We start from the raw sequence: 16,501 nt of genomic DNA on the forward strand, positions 1-16,501 counted from the left end.
CTGCAGTCCGGCCGCCGCCGCCGCCTCGCGCCGCAGCCGTCCGGGCCAGACATGAGTGAGGCAGACATGAGTGAGGCGGCTCGGGATCTCTCGCCCGGAGCGCCGCCGGCGGTGGCCGCGGCCGCCTCTGAGGAGAGGAAGGGGAAAGAGCCGGAGCGCGAGAAGCTGCCGCCCATCGTGACGGCCGGCGCAGCCGCGGTAGGTGCGGCGGGGGCCGGGGGGCGCCCGGGCGGCGGGTGAAGGCGGCCTGGAGAGGGGACACCGGGCAATTCGCGCCTCGAGGGCAGCGGCCACCACTTGGGACCCGCGCCTTCCACGCTCGGGGAGAGCGGTCCTCTCTCTGCCTGATGCTGGGTGTTTGCTTGTTCTCGGGGGTCTGGCTCCCGACTTTGTCCAGAGGGTCGGCATCCTCTGGTGGACGAGCATCGGTGTCAGTTGGGCGGCAGTGAGGTTTTTCACAGGGAAAACCTGCCTGTGGGCACCGAGGCAGCGCTTCGCTTCGCTTTCGCGGTCCTTTCTTCCCCTCAGATTGAACAGTCTCTGAGGCGAATTTCCGCCTAATTCTGACCTTTCCGTTCCTATGGGGTAGTGGGAGGCAGATGCATCCCTGGATGCTTTTATCTTTTTCATACGGTACTGGCATATGAAGGAGAGAGGCTTTTTCTTCTTTTAAAACTCGGTTCTCTAAGCTTAACCTGGGTAATTTCCCAGCTGGATTTTGCAAGGGTTATTTGGAAGGCACTCTCAGCCTTCAAAACTCCATGCTGCCAAATGATGTCATGGGACATATCCCCTCTCTCCCTTCCCCCTGTTTGTACTTAGTGGTTGAGAGTCTGGTTGCTTTATAATTAACCTCTGGTTTTGACATTTTTATTTGACATACTATTTAAATACTTTGGGCAAGTTTGCTTTCATGTATTTAAAGATTATGACTTGTCCGTGCATCTGTACGTGACAAAATAGTAAAAGTTTAGGGACTATTATACATTTAAAAAATTTCTGCTTGCAATTAGTTTCTAGAAGCCGCCCTCCTAAATGACTAAGAACTTACTAAAATAGCTGACTGTTCTTTATAAAGTATTAGTATCAGGATAATGTTATGATTTGGTAGGTTTTTCAAAAATGTCTGAAGCCTGTAATAACTGGAAATTGTTAAAGACAACTCTTTTATCCTAAGTCAGTGCAGCAAATTGTGGACAGCAATGACACATTTAAAAGCATAGCTACAACTGATTGGTAAATTGCAGGTGTAGTTAGGGATTACCTTGGGAGATGCTTTGAAGCAATTTGTCATTCATATTGTAGTCTGCTGGTGCCCAGGGTTTTCAGAGCTTATTATGTAGGACTTCTTAATGTCAATGTGGTTTGTTTGTTTCAAGTCTGTGTATGTGTCTAGTGTGTGCATACGTGTGGGTGTGGGTATATGAGTATGGAAGTCAGGGAAGACCTCTGGTGTGAGTCCTCACCCCACACTTCCTAAGGTGGTTAAGGGGGAAAACGTATCTGCTTTTAGATATGAATGAGTTTAGTTTCTAACAGCAAGTACTTTTTCCCAAATCATTTATATATAATACAAATATATTATATAATAACATTTATTATTTATTATATATTAGTTATATATAATTAGTTATATATTCAGATATATATATATATATATATATTTATATCTGAAAGAAAAGTTTGGAACCTATAGAAGCTGGTAGTGTGGATGGACGTCTAACATTTGTTACCTGACACCCATAGGTCTTAGTAATTTCACGTTTTTCAGATTTTAAGAAAGTAATCCTTTTAAGTATTATCACATGTAATACCTACAGTGGGCCAATTTCCCAGCGTCAGTAGTATTTAAAACTGTAGACAGTGTACTGTCTGTTCTGTTAAATAGAATAAGGTTAAAAAACTGTTACTTGCCTTATGCCATTTCAAGTCACATTCACATTTTTGGCTACCAAATGAATTGCAAAGACATGTTTTTCAGGATTGTGGGCTAGTCAAAAAGACTATAGTTTATGAATTTTTTAAATCTTTAAGTAAACATTGAGGATAAAAACAGTTTGGAATAGAAAACTTGGGATTTTGAGGCAGTTTCTGGTGGTGCCTTAAAATGTCTTTCGACATTGATACTGCTGGATTTTTCAATGGAACTTTTAAGAGAACACTGCAAGTGTGTCTGCGTGTTTTTCAAGAGGATTTTCTGGCTGAAATTTTGAGGCATCACAATAAAAGGCTTAAGGAAAAAATATGCTGACATCTGAAGATCAGGAAAGCCAGGGAGGGCATCTGGAATGATTGTCTTCTCCAGTGGAGTGGGGAAGGCTTGATGGAATATGGTGGAAAGGGAAAGACAGTTTATGGCCTCCTGGTTTACTTTCAGACTCTGGAGGGCTTAAGCAGAACTCAAAGTTTGTTTAGTATCTTAATTGACATCAGTAACTTTGAAGCACCTTTTAGGGATTCTTCCTTCTTGCCCAAATTAATAGCCCCATCTTTCCAACTTGAGTCTATATTTCAATTCAAGTGGCCTTGTAATCATGGCTTTTTCAGAAAATTAGTGTGCCATGGTTATGACGGTGTGGAAACCAGTAAGAGTGCCAGCTTACTAAAGTGAAGAAGAGGCCAGATTATGCTGATCCTAAATAAGGCCAAAAATTTAAGTTATATTCTGAATGTTTAAAGAGGGGTGCCAGGATGGGAGAGAGAATGCTAGAAACTGATAGATTCTGACACTACCTTTATGTCGAGTTCTATTCAGAAGATTCCTGACACAGGTCTCAAGCAACACTGAGCATAGAGTTACTCTGGTGTAGGATGTTGAGGTCCTGACTCACATCCCACCCTAAGACACCAGTTTTCAATCTTTGATGCACAGTAAAATGAACTGGGAAACACTATGACTACCCAAATGCAAGCTTTTTAAATCACAATTTCTGAGAATGAAGACATATTTTTCTTTTAATTCCTTGGTATAACTAAGAATGAACACTAATGCTGAATGTACTGAATTAAAAGCTATGAGCACAGCTCAGCAATCTGTGTTTTAGAATTACATCCTTATCCCAAATCTGTTTAGGATTTAAAGTGGTTCTAAGAAAGATGGGGGTGGGGTTACTGAAAGGGGCTGTTGAAGTGGCTCAGTGAGAGATGCTCAAGAAGCCTGGGATTATGGGAATTAGACATACTGAATTCACTGAGGCTGGCAGATTGAAATGGAGACAAATACATAAATTAGCTAGCGATTTAATACAAATATTAGAAAAACGTGGTAAGTAAAGGAGAAAATACACAAGGAGAGGCAGAATTAACTGTGGCAAGTAGGGATGAATTTTATTGCTTCCTTCAGTATTTATTAAGCTGAACAGGAGAGATTCTCAATGGAATGAGATATACCAAGGAATAAAACAGATTCAAAAAAGATAAATTTTATATAAACTAGGAAAGTGAAAATCAGTTTAAATTATGTGTGTGCACATGCGTGAGTGTGTATGTATGTGTGTGCATGGGAATTTTGCTGAGGATCAAACTCAGAGATTTGTGCACATACATTCTACCACTGAGCTACATCTCCATCCCTAGCTTAGAATCAAAGGGAAGTTTGCCCACAAGTAGAAGATTAGGAACTGTGTCAAGTAGGTAGGAGACGAGTTTGAGGGAAAACACAAGTTGTATGCAGAGGACAAGCGTTTGTGTTTTGTATAAATGGGCTTCCTGGAACCCCTGGACCATGATGGAACTACCAGTCACTGAACATACGTTATGCTTAGCTTTGGATTAACTGGGATAGAAAACACAGACACGGCTTAACTAGAATATCCTACCTCAGGTGATTCAGGGCTAATGGGTGAAGAACAAATCAGTATGTAAAAGCCACAATAATTCTAATGTTCCTAGTTACATGGGACCAGTTCCACTTTAAACAGTGGGAACTTAAAATTTGGAAAACATTACGGGAAAGGGAAAATCTGCTTTCTGTTTAATTTGCAAAATGTTCAGGGGGGCGATGTAGTATGTTTTTGTTGGGATGTGTTACATTGTATGTACATGTTTATGGACCTGAGTCTTTATGGAGTTTATACACGGTTCAGAAAAGATGGTTAGTAAAACCTTATTTCTTTTTGTTAATTGATCTCAATAAAAGGCCACTGGAACTTAAAGAAAAAAAAGCCACAATAAGCTACAGAAACAGTTTGCAATATGATTAGTGTTCGAGAACCATGAAGAAAGGCCTTGAAATAAAGTAATTATTTAAGCTGGCTGGCCATTGAAGTAATGATAGGATCTGAATGAGCAAAAGAAAATATGTAAAGTAAGCAGTGAGGATAATAACTTGAAAAGCCTTAAAAGGAAAAATACCTTAGAAAACAATAAAACAAGCCCAACAGAAACATGCTGGGGACCTGTGGGAGGTATGTAAGGATTCATGGGGGCTGGAGAAGGTTGCACATTTCCCCTGTGGTTAATGGGAAGGAAGCCTTTGGAATTCCTTGAATAGAGGAACAACATAACGAAATTGCTGGTAGTGTGTAGTTAAACTGGAGGAAGTAGGAGAAAGAAAGTGAAGGAAGGAGGGTTGTGGTTGATGTTTGAGAGGACGAGCACATCGATTGGAGTGTTGACCACAGAATAAACTACAGAGTGGAGGAACCCACACAGTGTGGAACCTAGGTGACAGGAACGAAAGAACGATTAATACAGGGGAAAAAAGACTTAGTTCCAGAAAACGTTTCTCAAGAGGAAGAGGAGAATGGAAGGGAGAAGGCAGAAAAAGGAAGAGTAGAAGGAAGAAGGGGAGGAGGAGGAGGCATATTAAAAAAATAGTCCAGCCAGTAACATTTTTTTTTAAAGTGTGTGTGTGTGTGCGCGCGGATGTGCTCACCTAAACTCTACACAGCTTAGCGTTTTGAACAGTCTTATACGTAACCTCTTGTGCCTTTTGTCTGTTATATTCTAAATGAGGTGATGTAGGAAGAGAATGAAAATGATGGTGAATGTATCTTATACAATTTAATAAACTAAAGACTTTTTTTGAAAATGCATATGACCTGGCTTAGTGGTCCATGCTTCCAGCCTAGCACTTTTGGGAGATCTTCATCTCTTGAGCTGTAGGACAGTTGGGACTACATAATAAGTCAGTCTGTCAATCAATCAGTCTGTCTCTCTCTCAAAAAAAACATATATATATATATATATATATATATATATATATATATATATAAAAAACTGTTGAATACATATCCTGCACTATGCATTTTTCATGTGTCATTTAGACAGTTAATAAAATCAGCAACAGTCACACAACAACCCAGTGTATAGATTATTATCCCATTTTCTGGGACTGATGTTTGAGTCAGATTGCTTGTATATTACCAAAGAGTAAAATGATACTGAAATGATACTGAAGTACAAAGGTTGTTTTAAAATCTGTTCTTTCCCCAATTCTGAGCTCTCTGTGTCCCTCTCTGGAGGCAAGATATGGCACAAAGAGCCTCCACCTAAAGCAGTAATCCCAATATGGAAAAGAGGATGTGGTCCAGCAACTTATTAGTTCAAATTTTTTCCGAAGGTAGAAATACTATGTCAAATAAATATATTCTTGAATATATGATCACTTGGTTCTATATTATGAATATGTAGCTAAATTCTATATAAAACAAAGCAATCTGATAAAGTAAAAATAACCTCTTAAAGAGAGATTAAAATAGTACTTAAAGAATTTTCAGTTAAGAAAAGAAAGCTGGTGGCTATAAATACATATTCTGGATGTCTAATTTTGAGTGGATCATAAAGTCTCTCAACTTTTTTTTTTTTTTTTTTGGCTGCAAGGCCAGAATGCACATCTGTTCCTTCTCCCATTCATGTTTAATTCAGGATTTAGAACACAAATAATTTGACAATAATATTTAACATTTGGAGAAAAATATACTTATAAATTGTGAACTAGAAAATGCCACCAAAATGTCAATTGTGAGACCACTTTGCTATTTTTAATTCTTTGTCTATAAAATGAGGAAAACAATAGTAATACCTACTTCACATAAAAGATATGAAATTTAAAATAATACACATTGAAAGCTACATCTGTAGTGAGAAATTGTAAGTCAGCCAGCCCTTGCTATTCCTATTATTTTGGCACTTTTCTTACCAGCCCTCAATCAAGTCTCAAGCTCGGTATCTGTTGCCTTTATCCATCCATCTCTTTCCAGTCCACACAGAATTAAGGGATGCCTTGCACTCTGAACTCTTCAATGTAAGAATTCATATGCATTTCTTTTTAAGAAGAAAAATAGCTTCATAGGGCATATAGCTTAGTGTTATCAAAATTAGCAACTTCTGTGTTGCATTTTAAAATTAACTTGCTTATTTTTAGAGTTGAGAAGAAAAAGATCAACAGTGGATGAATAGGAAGTGGGTGGAGCTGAGAAGGCTCTGGGAAGCTTTGGTTTCTGTTTTTCACCTACTTTTTTTCTAGCATTATAGTTGTATGTATGGATACAATTTTTGTTTTAAAACATTTTTGTGTCTTTTATTTTTATTATTTTATGTGGCTATTTTTGTACACCATTTGTGTGCTTGTCTGAGGAAGTGATGAGCCTCCATGTGGTGGTAGGAACTGAACCTGGGTCTTTTATAAGAACAACAAGTGCCCTTTGACCATTGAGCCAACTCTCCAGCCCTGGATAAAATGTTTTATGGTGAGCCTTTTATAAATAACTAGTTGTTTTTAAATTGCTATCCCAATATTAAGACAAATCAGTGTGGCATAGTTAAACTATTGTTTAGGATGAATGTGGTTGTGCTGGGGATGTAGTCAGTGGTAGAGCACTTTCCTAGCATGCACAGTCACGTTCCATCCGCAGCACCAGGAGGGCAGCTGTGGGGAATCGCAGACTGGAATGAATATAGTTGAATGTATGCTTTAAATATAAAATTTATTGAAATTTTACTAATTATGCTGAATTGAAAATTATTCTTGAAGTTGTTATAAGAGGTGAAATAAAATTAACTTGGTGTTAATTCATATGTTTTTATTCAAGAACATCATGATTCCTAATAAGTAGTTGTAGACTTGTGACTTTATTCTAAAAAGCAGTGTTTGGGTCTAGAGAGATGGCTCATTGGTTAAGAGCACTTATTGCTCTTCCAGAGGATTGAAATATATTTCCCAGCATCCTTGTCAGATGGCTCACAACTGCCTATGACTCCAGCTCCAGAGGATCTGATGCTCTCATCTTGCCTTTGTATACCTGCACAAATGTGCACATACCTATGCACAGACATATACACAAACATAAAGCCTAAAAGTATTTTGCTGCAGCTTCAGTGTGTGTGTGTGTGTGTGTGTGTGTGTGTGTGTGTTGTGAAGCAAATGAATAAATTTCAGAGGGCACCTTAACTTCCTGATAGTCAGTGAACACTGAGAAGCTCAGTGCTTCAGTACTAAGACCTATGGGGGTCAGTTATCAGTTGTCTCTAGATTAATTGAATTGTGACCTTTATAGTGGGAAATAATGTTATTTTGGGCTTAGAGTCTTGTTAAGAAAAAAGTGAACAATTTTCAGCGAACCTTGTGCTGAGTAAGCAATAATAAAAATTATTTCAAAGAATGTTATCTTTATTTCTTAATATCCTTTAAAAGATATGGTTCATACTAAAATTCCACTTGGTGCTGGTGCTCTTTAGCTTAGGAAGAATGTTTACAACTTAAGAGTAACTGACTCCACGGTTTAAAGGAAGATTGTAAAATTAGTACTTTGGATGTAGCATCTTAGCTGTGGGGAAAGAACATAAAGAGAGAACATATCTTTGCCTGGTTTCAAGACCTGAAATAGTCCTTTTATAGACTCCAAATACACTTGAGGTCTTATGTCTCATATGATCCTGATTGGTAACTAGGAGAGTTTATTTTTGACAAAGCAAGAGATCTTAAGGATTGCTTATTTTAACTTAAAACATAAAGACACCACTCATTTGACATAATAGCCTTTACTGAATACCTCAGGAAATCATTTACTCTTCTGTAAAAGTAGTTTTTATACCCATCATAGGTATAGGTAGTCTACCCTGATTCCTTGAGGCTTAAGATTGGATTTTGTAGACTTCTAGAAATTAATTTTAAGATATTTTATTTCAGAAACTATAAGATAGGGGGAAGATGTTACCATACTACAGTATTGTTTGATGGAACAGAGGCAATTATACCTTCATTAAGTATTGTGTTAGAGTGTAAACAGAAGTGTCTATCACTAAGGTAGTTTTTGGAGGATGGAGAATAATCAAATTGTACTAAAATTTTGTATACAACAGAAATTGGCACTTAATATTGGTCAATGAAAACTGAATACCCCCTCTTTGGGGTATAAAAGAAAAATATGATTTAAGAAATTAGATATTTGACTCAGATACTGTTCCTCAGTGAACTTTGAAAGTGACAATTCAAATATTCAAAGAAAATGAAGTTTAAAATATGATTATATGTTAATATGAGTGGAACAGATATTCTAAATATTTGTGTATTTAACTTTTTAAGATTATTTAATATTATAATCTTACATATTACCTACATATTTATATGGCCAGAAAACTATGGGTGCCCTTGTTAGGTATTAACAAAGTAAAATTTATTGTAATTACTACATAAAACTTTGCTTCTCCTTGAAATAATTGAACTTTCTAATAAATTCATGGGCAATCTCTGCCCAGAGAATGAATTCTATTACTTAGTATACTAAGTTGAAGTGTTTTGAGTATATTTTTCTCTCAATGGGCTGTTAAAGTTCAATTCCCTGCTCCCTTAAAACCCCGGTTCTTTGTACTTCAGTCTGTAACAGCTGGTTGAGTATCCTCCTACTGTCTATTCTTCAACACATACAGCCCACTGTTTGCAGGCTGGCCGTATTCCAAGATTCAGCTCTAGTATTCAACTGTAGAACTCCATATAAGACGACTGAAAACCCTGCAAGTCAGTTATAGCCTTAAGTTTTCGGTCTCTACCACCCCTTACCCCCCGCCCCCCACCTCTACCACTTTAGCCGAGTTTCTTGGCCGTTCTTGTCACTGCCTTCATTCTCTAGCTTCCCATTCATGTGTCAATTCAGACGATTTCTGCCATTCCATTCTACTGAATCTGTCTGTAGATTTTGTAGTAAATCATTGAGATAGACATACTCTTTGTTTCACATTCTTGAATCTTTATAACTCCCTTAGTTTTCTTTTAAATTATCTTATGTGTATAGGTTTTTTTTTTTTTAATTTTTTTATTGGATGTTTTATTTACATTTCATATGTTGTCCCCTTACCCCATCCCCCACCCACCCAGGAACCCCCAGTCCCCTCACACCTCTTCCTTCTTCTTTGTGGATGTAACCTCTATCTACCCCCCCACTCCCACCTCCCCACCCTCAAAACTCCCACCCCCTGGGGCGTCCAGCCTTCATGAGGTCAAGGATCTCATCTTCCACCTGTGCCCAGCAGGGCCCTCCACTCTTATATATTCAGCTAAGGCCCTGGGGTTTTACATATGCATGAATGTCTATGGAGGCCAGAAGAGGGTGTCAGATCCCTTGGAACTGGAGTTACAGACGGCCGTAAGCTGCCATGTGGGTGCTGGGAATCAATACTGGATCTTTGGAAGAGCAGTTAGTGCTCTTAACTACTGAACCATGTCTCCAGCCCTCCCACTTAGTTTTTAACACATTACTTTCTGGATTTTTTCCTCTTTTGTCACTTATTCTTTACTTCTTATAGTATCTCACATATAGTTTTACCCTGATTTTGCTCATTGCTGTATACAAAGCCCCATTAGAAAGTGCCAGTTAATTTATCATATAAAACATGTTTGCTACTGAGCCTTGTGTACCTTGTCTAGTTACTCACAAAGATGTTCTTCCAATAAGCACTCTGACTTAGAGTGAGGTGCCAAACTATCTTTTGAAAATTGAAGCATTGTAAATTACATTTCTTGTATAACTTACTGGACAGTTTCTTCATCCCTACTATGCATCAGACTTAGACTAGAAATACTGCTTGCCATTTTGTTCTTGGTTAGCCAGTCTGCCATCTTTTAGTCACTGTTTCAACTATATCAGTGCAGGTTTCATTTCTTGAAATTGGATTGATTTAGCTCCCAATACTGTTTCTCTCTTTAGCAGTTGCATAGCAATTAACTACATTATTTTAGTTTTATTTCAAAATCTCACAAGTGAACTAAACAGTGTTCCTGGAGGCTTTATTTTTATTAAGATAAGGTAAAGGAAGAGAGAAAGGAAAAAACGCAGAAGTCTTTCCTAAATAGTTAGGATATTGGAAGTCTCCTTAATGTATTTTGTTTCTTATATGTTTATTAATTTCCTCTGATTAGTTGAGTTGTTCCTTAAGTTATTCAATATCATTAAATATCACTAATAGTATAGCCACAAAGAGTAGTTATTAAAATTGGCAGTATATTATATTTAACATATTTATTCCTATATGTCAAGCCCCTATATTGATGGCTACGATATAGCTAGAGATTCTGTGATGTAGTAACTTACAAGTATAGACTTGATACTCATTAGAGTGGAGTTTGAACTGTTTCTCATGGTCTGTGAACTTGAGAATGAATGGCATTTCAAGTTTCTCATCTGTACAGTGAAGTGTAAGTATTGTTCTAGTCTGCTTTTCTATCACTATGATAAACTCCATGAACAAGTTAGGGGAGGAAAGGGTTTGTTTTTTTTTTAATTTTATTGGATATTTTATTTACATTTCAGATGTTATCCCCTTACCCCATTTCCCTCCTGCCCAAGAACTTATCCTATCCCCCTCTTCCTGCTTCTATGAGGGTGTACCCCACCCATCCACCCACTCCCACCTCTCCACCCTCAAATTCCCCCACACTGGGCATCCAGCCTTCATGGGACCAAGGATCTCCTCTCCCACCTATGCCTGACAAGGCCATCCTCCCCTACATATACAGCTGGAGCCATGGGTCCCTCCCTATGTGCTTCCAGGCTGGTGGTTTAGACCCTGGGAGCTCTGGTTGGTTGGTGTTGTTGCTCTCCCCATGGGGCTGCAAACCTTCCAGCTCCTTCAGTCTTCTCTCTAACTCCTACATTGGGAACCCCATGATCAGCTCAATGGTTAGCTGTGAGCATCTGCTTCTGAATATGTCAGACTCTGGCAGACCTCTAAGGAGACAGCTAGATCAGGATCCTGTCAGCATGCACTTCCTGACATCCACATCAGCATCTACCTTTGGTGACTGCACATGGGATGGATACCCAGGTGGAACAGTTTCCAGACGACTTCTCCTTCTGTTTCTGTCCTACATTTTGTCTCCACATTTGCTCCCTTGAGTATTTTATTACTCCTTCTAAGAAGGATTGAAACACCTACACTTCCTTCATGAGCTTCATGTGGTCTGTGAGTTGCATATTGGGTATTGCGAGCTTCTGAGTTAATATCCATTAATCAGTGAGTGAATACCATGTGTGTTCTCTCGTGACTGGGTTATCTCACTCAGGATGGTATTTTCTAGTTCCATCAATTTGCCTAAGAATTTCTCAAATTCACTGTTTTTTTGTTTGTTCGTTTTGTTTTGTTTTTGTTTTGTTTTTATGAGACAGGGTTTCTCTGTATAGCCCTGGCTGTCCTGGAACTCACTCTGTAGACCAGGCTGGCCTTGAACTCAGAAATCTGCTTGCCTCTGCCTCCCAAGTGCTGGGATTAAAGGCGTGCGCCACCACTGCCCGGCAAATTCACTGTTTTTAATAGCTGAGTAATGCTCCATTGTATAAATGTACCACATTTTCTGTATCTGTTCCTCTGCTGAAGGACATCTGAGTTCTTTCCAGCTTCTGGCTATTATAAATAAGGCTGCTATGAACATAGTGGAGCATATGTCCTTGTTATATGTTGGAGCATCTTCTGGGTATATGCCCAGGAGTGGTATAGCTGGGTCTTCAGGTAATGCTATGTCCAGTTTTCTGAGGAACCGCCAGACTGATTTCCAGAGTGGTTACACCAGCTTGCAATCTCACCAGCAACGGAGGAGTGTTCCTCTTTCTCCACATCCTCACCGGCATCTGCTATCACCTGAGTTTTTGATCTTAGCCATTCTGACTGGTATGAGGTGGAATCTCAGGGTTGTTTTGATTTGCATTTCCTGATGACTAAGGATGTTAAATATTTCTTTAGGTGCTTCTCAGCCATTCGAGTTTCCTCAGTTGAGAATTCTTTGTTGAGCTCTGTACCCCATTTTTAATAAGGCTATTTGGTTATCTGGAGTCTAATTTCTTGAGTTCTTTGTATATATTGGATATTAGCCCTCTATTGGATTTGGAATTAGTAAAGATCTTCTCCCAATCTGTTGGTTGCCATTTTGTCCTACTGAGAGTGTCCTTTGCCTTACAGAAACTTTGCAATTTTATGAGGTCCCATTTGTCAATTCTTGATCTTAGAACATAAGCCATTGGTGTTCTCTTCAGGAAATTTTTACCTGTGCCCAAGTGTTCAAGGTTCTTCCCTACCTTCTCTTCTGTTAGTTTCAGTGTATCTGGTTTTATGTGGAGGTTCTTTATCCACTTGGACTTGAGCTTTGTACAAGGAGATAAGAATGGATCGATTTGCATTCTCAACAATAAAAACTTCTGGGGAAATCACCGTCCCTGACCTCAAGCTATATGTACTGCAGAGCAAAAGTGATAAAAAGTGCATGGTATTGGTACAGAGACAGGCAGGAAGATCAATGGAATAGAATTGAAGACCCAGAAATGAACCCACACACCTATGGTCACTTGATCTTTGACAAAGGAGCTATAACTGTCCAGTGGAAAAAGGACAGCTTTTTCAACAAATGGTGCTGGTTCAACTGGAGGTTTGTTTTATAGTCCATCATCAATGGAAACCAAAGTTAGGAACAGAAGACAGGAAGGAACTTGGAGCAGAAGCTGTGGAGGAACTGTCTTACTGGCTTGTTCTCAGGCCCATGTTCAGCTTTTTCCTTATACAGCTCAATCCCTCCTGCCTAGGGATAGTACTCTTGACAGTGGGCCGAGCCTTCCTGCATCGCTTAGCAATCAAGAAACTGCATCATAGATGTGCTCGTAATCCAATCTGATGGAGGCAGTACTTCAGTGTGGAAGTTCTCTTTTCTACATGTGTCAAGTTGGCAACCAAGATTAGCCACCACAAGCACCTATATTATAAGAATGTTTTAATGTAGTAAAGTATCAAATATAGTAGTAGGGGTATAACAACCACCCAACAAGTATGTTGTTATAACAGAAATAATTTTTTGAGTGAGTGATTATTCTTTTGTAGTTCTAACCTTTGATATGTATGTCTATGATTCTGAGACTTCTGATTCCTTTCCCATATTAAAATTATTAATTAAAAGACTATATTTTCAGTTACATAATCTATTCAACTTTTTTGTGTATATGTAGATGTTTATATGTCTGTGTACATATAGAAGCAGCCCTGCTGTTCCTGCTACACTTCCTCATTTGTTCTCCATGTTATTATTTAAGAAAAGGTCTCCCCTCACCACTCAGCTAGACAGGCCGGTCACCTGAGTATCTGGGTACAAACCCCAGTCCTCATGCTTATGCATCAGCACTTTACCAACTGAAGCGTCTTCTCAGCCCAGATACATTGAACTTTTATACACAGTGCTGTCTCCACTAAATCTAACACACAACTGTTAACTTGAGATTCACTGAGCTGCAAAAACAAATAACAATAGCAAAGTCAATGAGCAGCCCAAGATATTGCACATAAGAAAATTGCATCTATGTACTTGTGGAGATATAGCCTTCAGATTATCCGTGTCTCATTTCATTTTGGGTGAAGCCTATGTGCATATGTGTGCATATTTTTGTGTGTTCAGGTACACGTTTGTGTGCAAGTTCAATTGTGTACAGGTGTTTATGTGTATACACATGCAGTGGAAGTCAATGGACAACTTTTGAGGCACTTTCTACAAATACTTTCCACCTCAGTGTTTTTAAGGCAGCGTCTCTCTCAATTGACCTGGAGTCTGGATAGTAAATTGCAGAGACCTGCCTGTATCCACCTCCTCAGTGCTAGGATTAAAAGCATGTACTACCATGCCTGGCTTTTAACATGTGGGTTCTGAGATTAAGTCTGTTGTATGGCTGAGCCATCTCCTCAGCCCAGCTATTACCTTTCTGTTACTTGTTAGCTGCTGACTCTTGTGACTTTCAGGTGATTCCACTGTCCTTACTTGTGAAATAGGAATTAACTGATTTTCAAAAGTCACGTAAATCCAGACACTTTGAAATACTATGTGTATAGTATCTGAAATTCATTTTCTTTTGGCTCTTTTAATACTAATAACCTTTTTAAAAGATTTATTTTATGAGTACACTGTAGCTGTCTACAGACATCAGAAGAGAGCATTGGATCTCATTACAGATGGTTGTGAGCCACCATGTGGTTGCTGGGAATTGAACTCAGGTCCTCTGGAAAAGCAGTCAGTGCTCTTAACTCCCAAGCCAACTCTCCAACCCCCAATACTAATAACCTTTTAAAAAGAAAAACACAAATAGATTTAGGACCTTGCACAGGTTATGTTAAGCCCTGTGATGAATTAAGGACTCTCTAGTGCAGCATAATGGACCCATATGAGGACATTTACTTTCTCTGGAATAGTTTAAATACATTGCAAGATTTAACAAGAGTGATTGGCTTTACAGAAAATAAAACACAAAAAGAACAGAGTCATTATGAGCTGTTTTTTCAGTTACACAGCCCAATTTCAGTGTTTAAAAGCTCTAAAAGCTTTGTTAGTGTATATCACCTGTGGGTCAGAAGTGGCTATGCTTTATATAATCCATCACTCTAGACCCAAGCTCATGAACAATCCAGAACCTCAGCTCTTAGCATTTGTCATTGTTACAGCGCTGGAAACCAGCAGGAGCTGGGATTTTCCCCACCAATCTTAAATGTATCATTACTTCTTTCCAGAACTGATAGATGTGATTTCTACTTCTAGCCTATCAGAGTTAATCAGATGACTCTGTAAAAGGGAGGGAAATTTGGAGAGAATACACAAATATTTGGTGAGCAAAAATATATCTGCTATATTATGTATGAATTGGTTCTAAAAGAGTAAATGGAATCAATCTGGTGAGTAAATAAAGAAGTGAAGAAGAACCTCTTCTATGAAAGTAAAACTACCTTTAGATTAAAAAGTATATGTTGGGCTGAAAAGATGCCTGACTGGTTAAAGATGCTTGCCACTGACATTGCTGACCTGAGTTCAATCACCAGGATCTCCGTGGTGGAAGGAGAGTGCAGATTCTCTGAGGTTGCCCTCTGACCTCCTCTTCTGCAGCATGGCACACATTTACATAGGCATGTGCACACGTATACAATGTAAGCAAAATACATTAGGAAGTTAACTGCTTTTCTCAAGGTTCTGGGAACTGAAAGGTGGGGTTTGGTGGTGTAGATCTATGATCTCAGCATTGGAGAGGCTGAGGCAGGTGTTGAAGGACGCACTAAGCTATGAACAAGTTTTAAGCCAGCAGGGATATATAGAGGCCTTGCCTCAAGTTCTGGTACATCAATTAAAAAAAAATCTAAGAACTAAGAAAAGGCCTAAAGTCAGCACTGCAGCTTAATTTTTATCTTATTTTTTATAATTTATATTTATTTTTACAAAGTACAGATTAATTAAATGTTTTAGGAATTTCTGAGTTGTTTCAGAGGGAAACATGTTAACGGGTAGTTTCTTCTTTAACATGTTCTATGTCTGCACCTAAGGGTCCTGGTGTGGTTCCCATCTTCTTAAATCCTGGTATACTGGCAATTTAATTACAATGCTTTGGAAGACATCAGCACTAAATGCTTTATCATTTTAGATGCATTTTAAAAGTTGAATCACATCACTGTAAGTACTTTAGTAAATCGACTTATAACTCATAAATTATTAAGTCATTAGATTATAAAAGCAGTATTATCTAAATATCTAATTAAAGTGGTTAACATTGGTGGACTACATACTGTGTACAAGAAGCGGTGTTAACTATCTTATGAGTAGACTCTGTTAAACCTCATAATAACTAATAGGCTTATTGTTGCCATCCCCTTTGCAAACCTTGCCGGTAGTATATAAGTAGTCATATATATAGACTATATATAGTATATATAGTATACTATTATATATAGTATATATAGATTGCTGTGGCTCTTTTATGCTTCAGATAATTTGGCCAGTTGCATATATAGCAGTTTCATCATCTTTCTGTCATAAAATCTAAATCTTTAAAACACTTTGTTTTTAGGGGTTGGACAGAGGATCCAAGGGCCAGATTTCCACTTTTAGCAGCTTTGTTTCCACTGTTGCCCAGAAGAAAGAAGCCACGGAAAATAGAAGCTCACCTACCCATCTTGCTCTCCCAAACATCAGGAATGGTAATAGTCTGTGTGTCTTGGCTAAAAGTTTATTATAGTAGTAAACTGCTTAAAATGTATTTTAATTATTTAGCATTTTGGG

The 16,501-nt window shown here is 38.5% G+C and overlaps 1 protein-coding gene across 3 annotated transcripts in view; it reads left to right on the forward strand.

The window, feature by feature from the left end:
* Window positions 1–66: 66 nt before the first annotated feature.
* Hectd2 (HECT domain E3 ubiquitin protein ligase 2) overlaps window positions 67–16,501 on the forward strand; it is a 62,534-nt gene continuing 46,099 nt past the window's right edge. For 2 of the 3 annotated variants that reach the window (XM_028773482.1, XM_028773480.1), the window contains exons 1-2: window positions 67–198; window positions 16,290–16,419. In XM_028773482.1, coding sequence (XP_028629315.1) covers window positions 67–198; window positions 16,290–16,419 — 262 coding nt within the window. Of the gene's footprint in view, window positions 205–16,289; window positions 16,420–16,501 lie in introns of all 3 variants that reach the window. The other variant, XM_028773481.1, reaches the window with a different exon arrangement.

The sequence above is a fragment of the Grammomys surdaster genome, unplaced genomic scaffold (assembly GCF_004785775.1).
Source record: "Grammomys surdaster isolate TR1022 unplaced genomic scaffold, NIH_TR_1.0 229, whole genome shotgun sequence".
Taxonomy (NCBI): Eukaryota; Metazoa; Chordata; class Mammalia; order Rodentia; family Muridae; genus Grammomys; species Grammomys surdaster.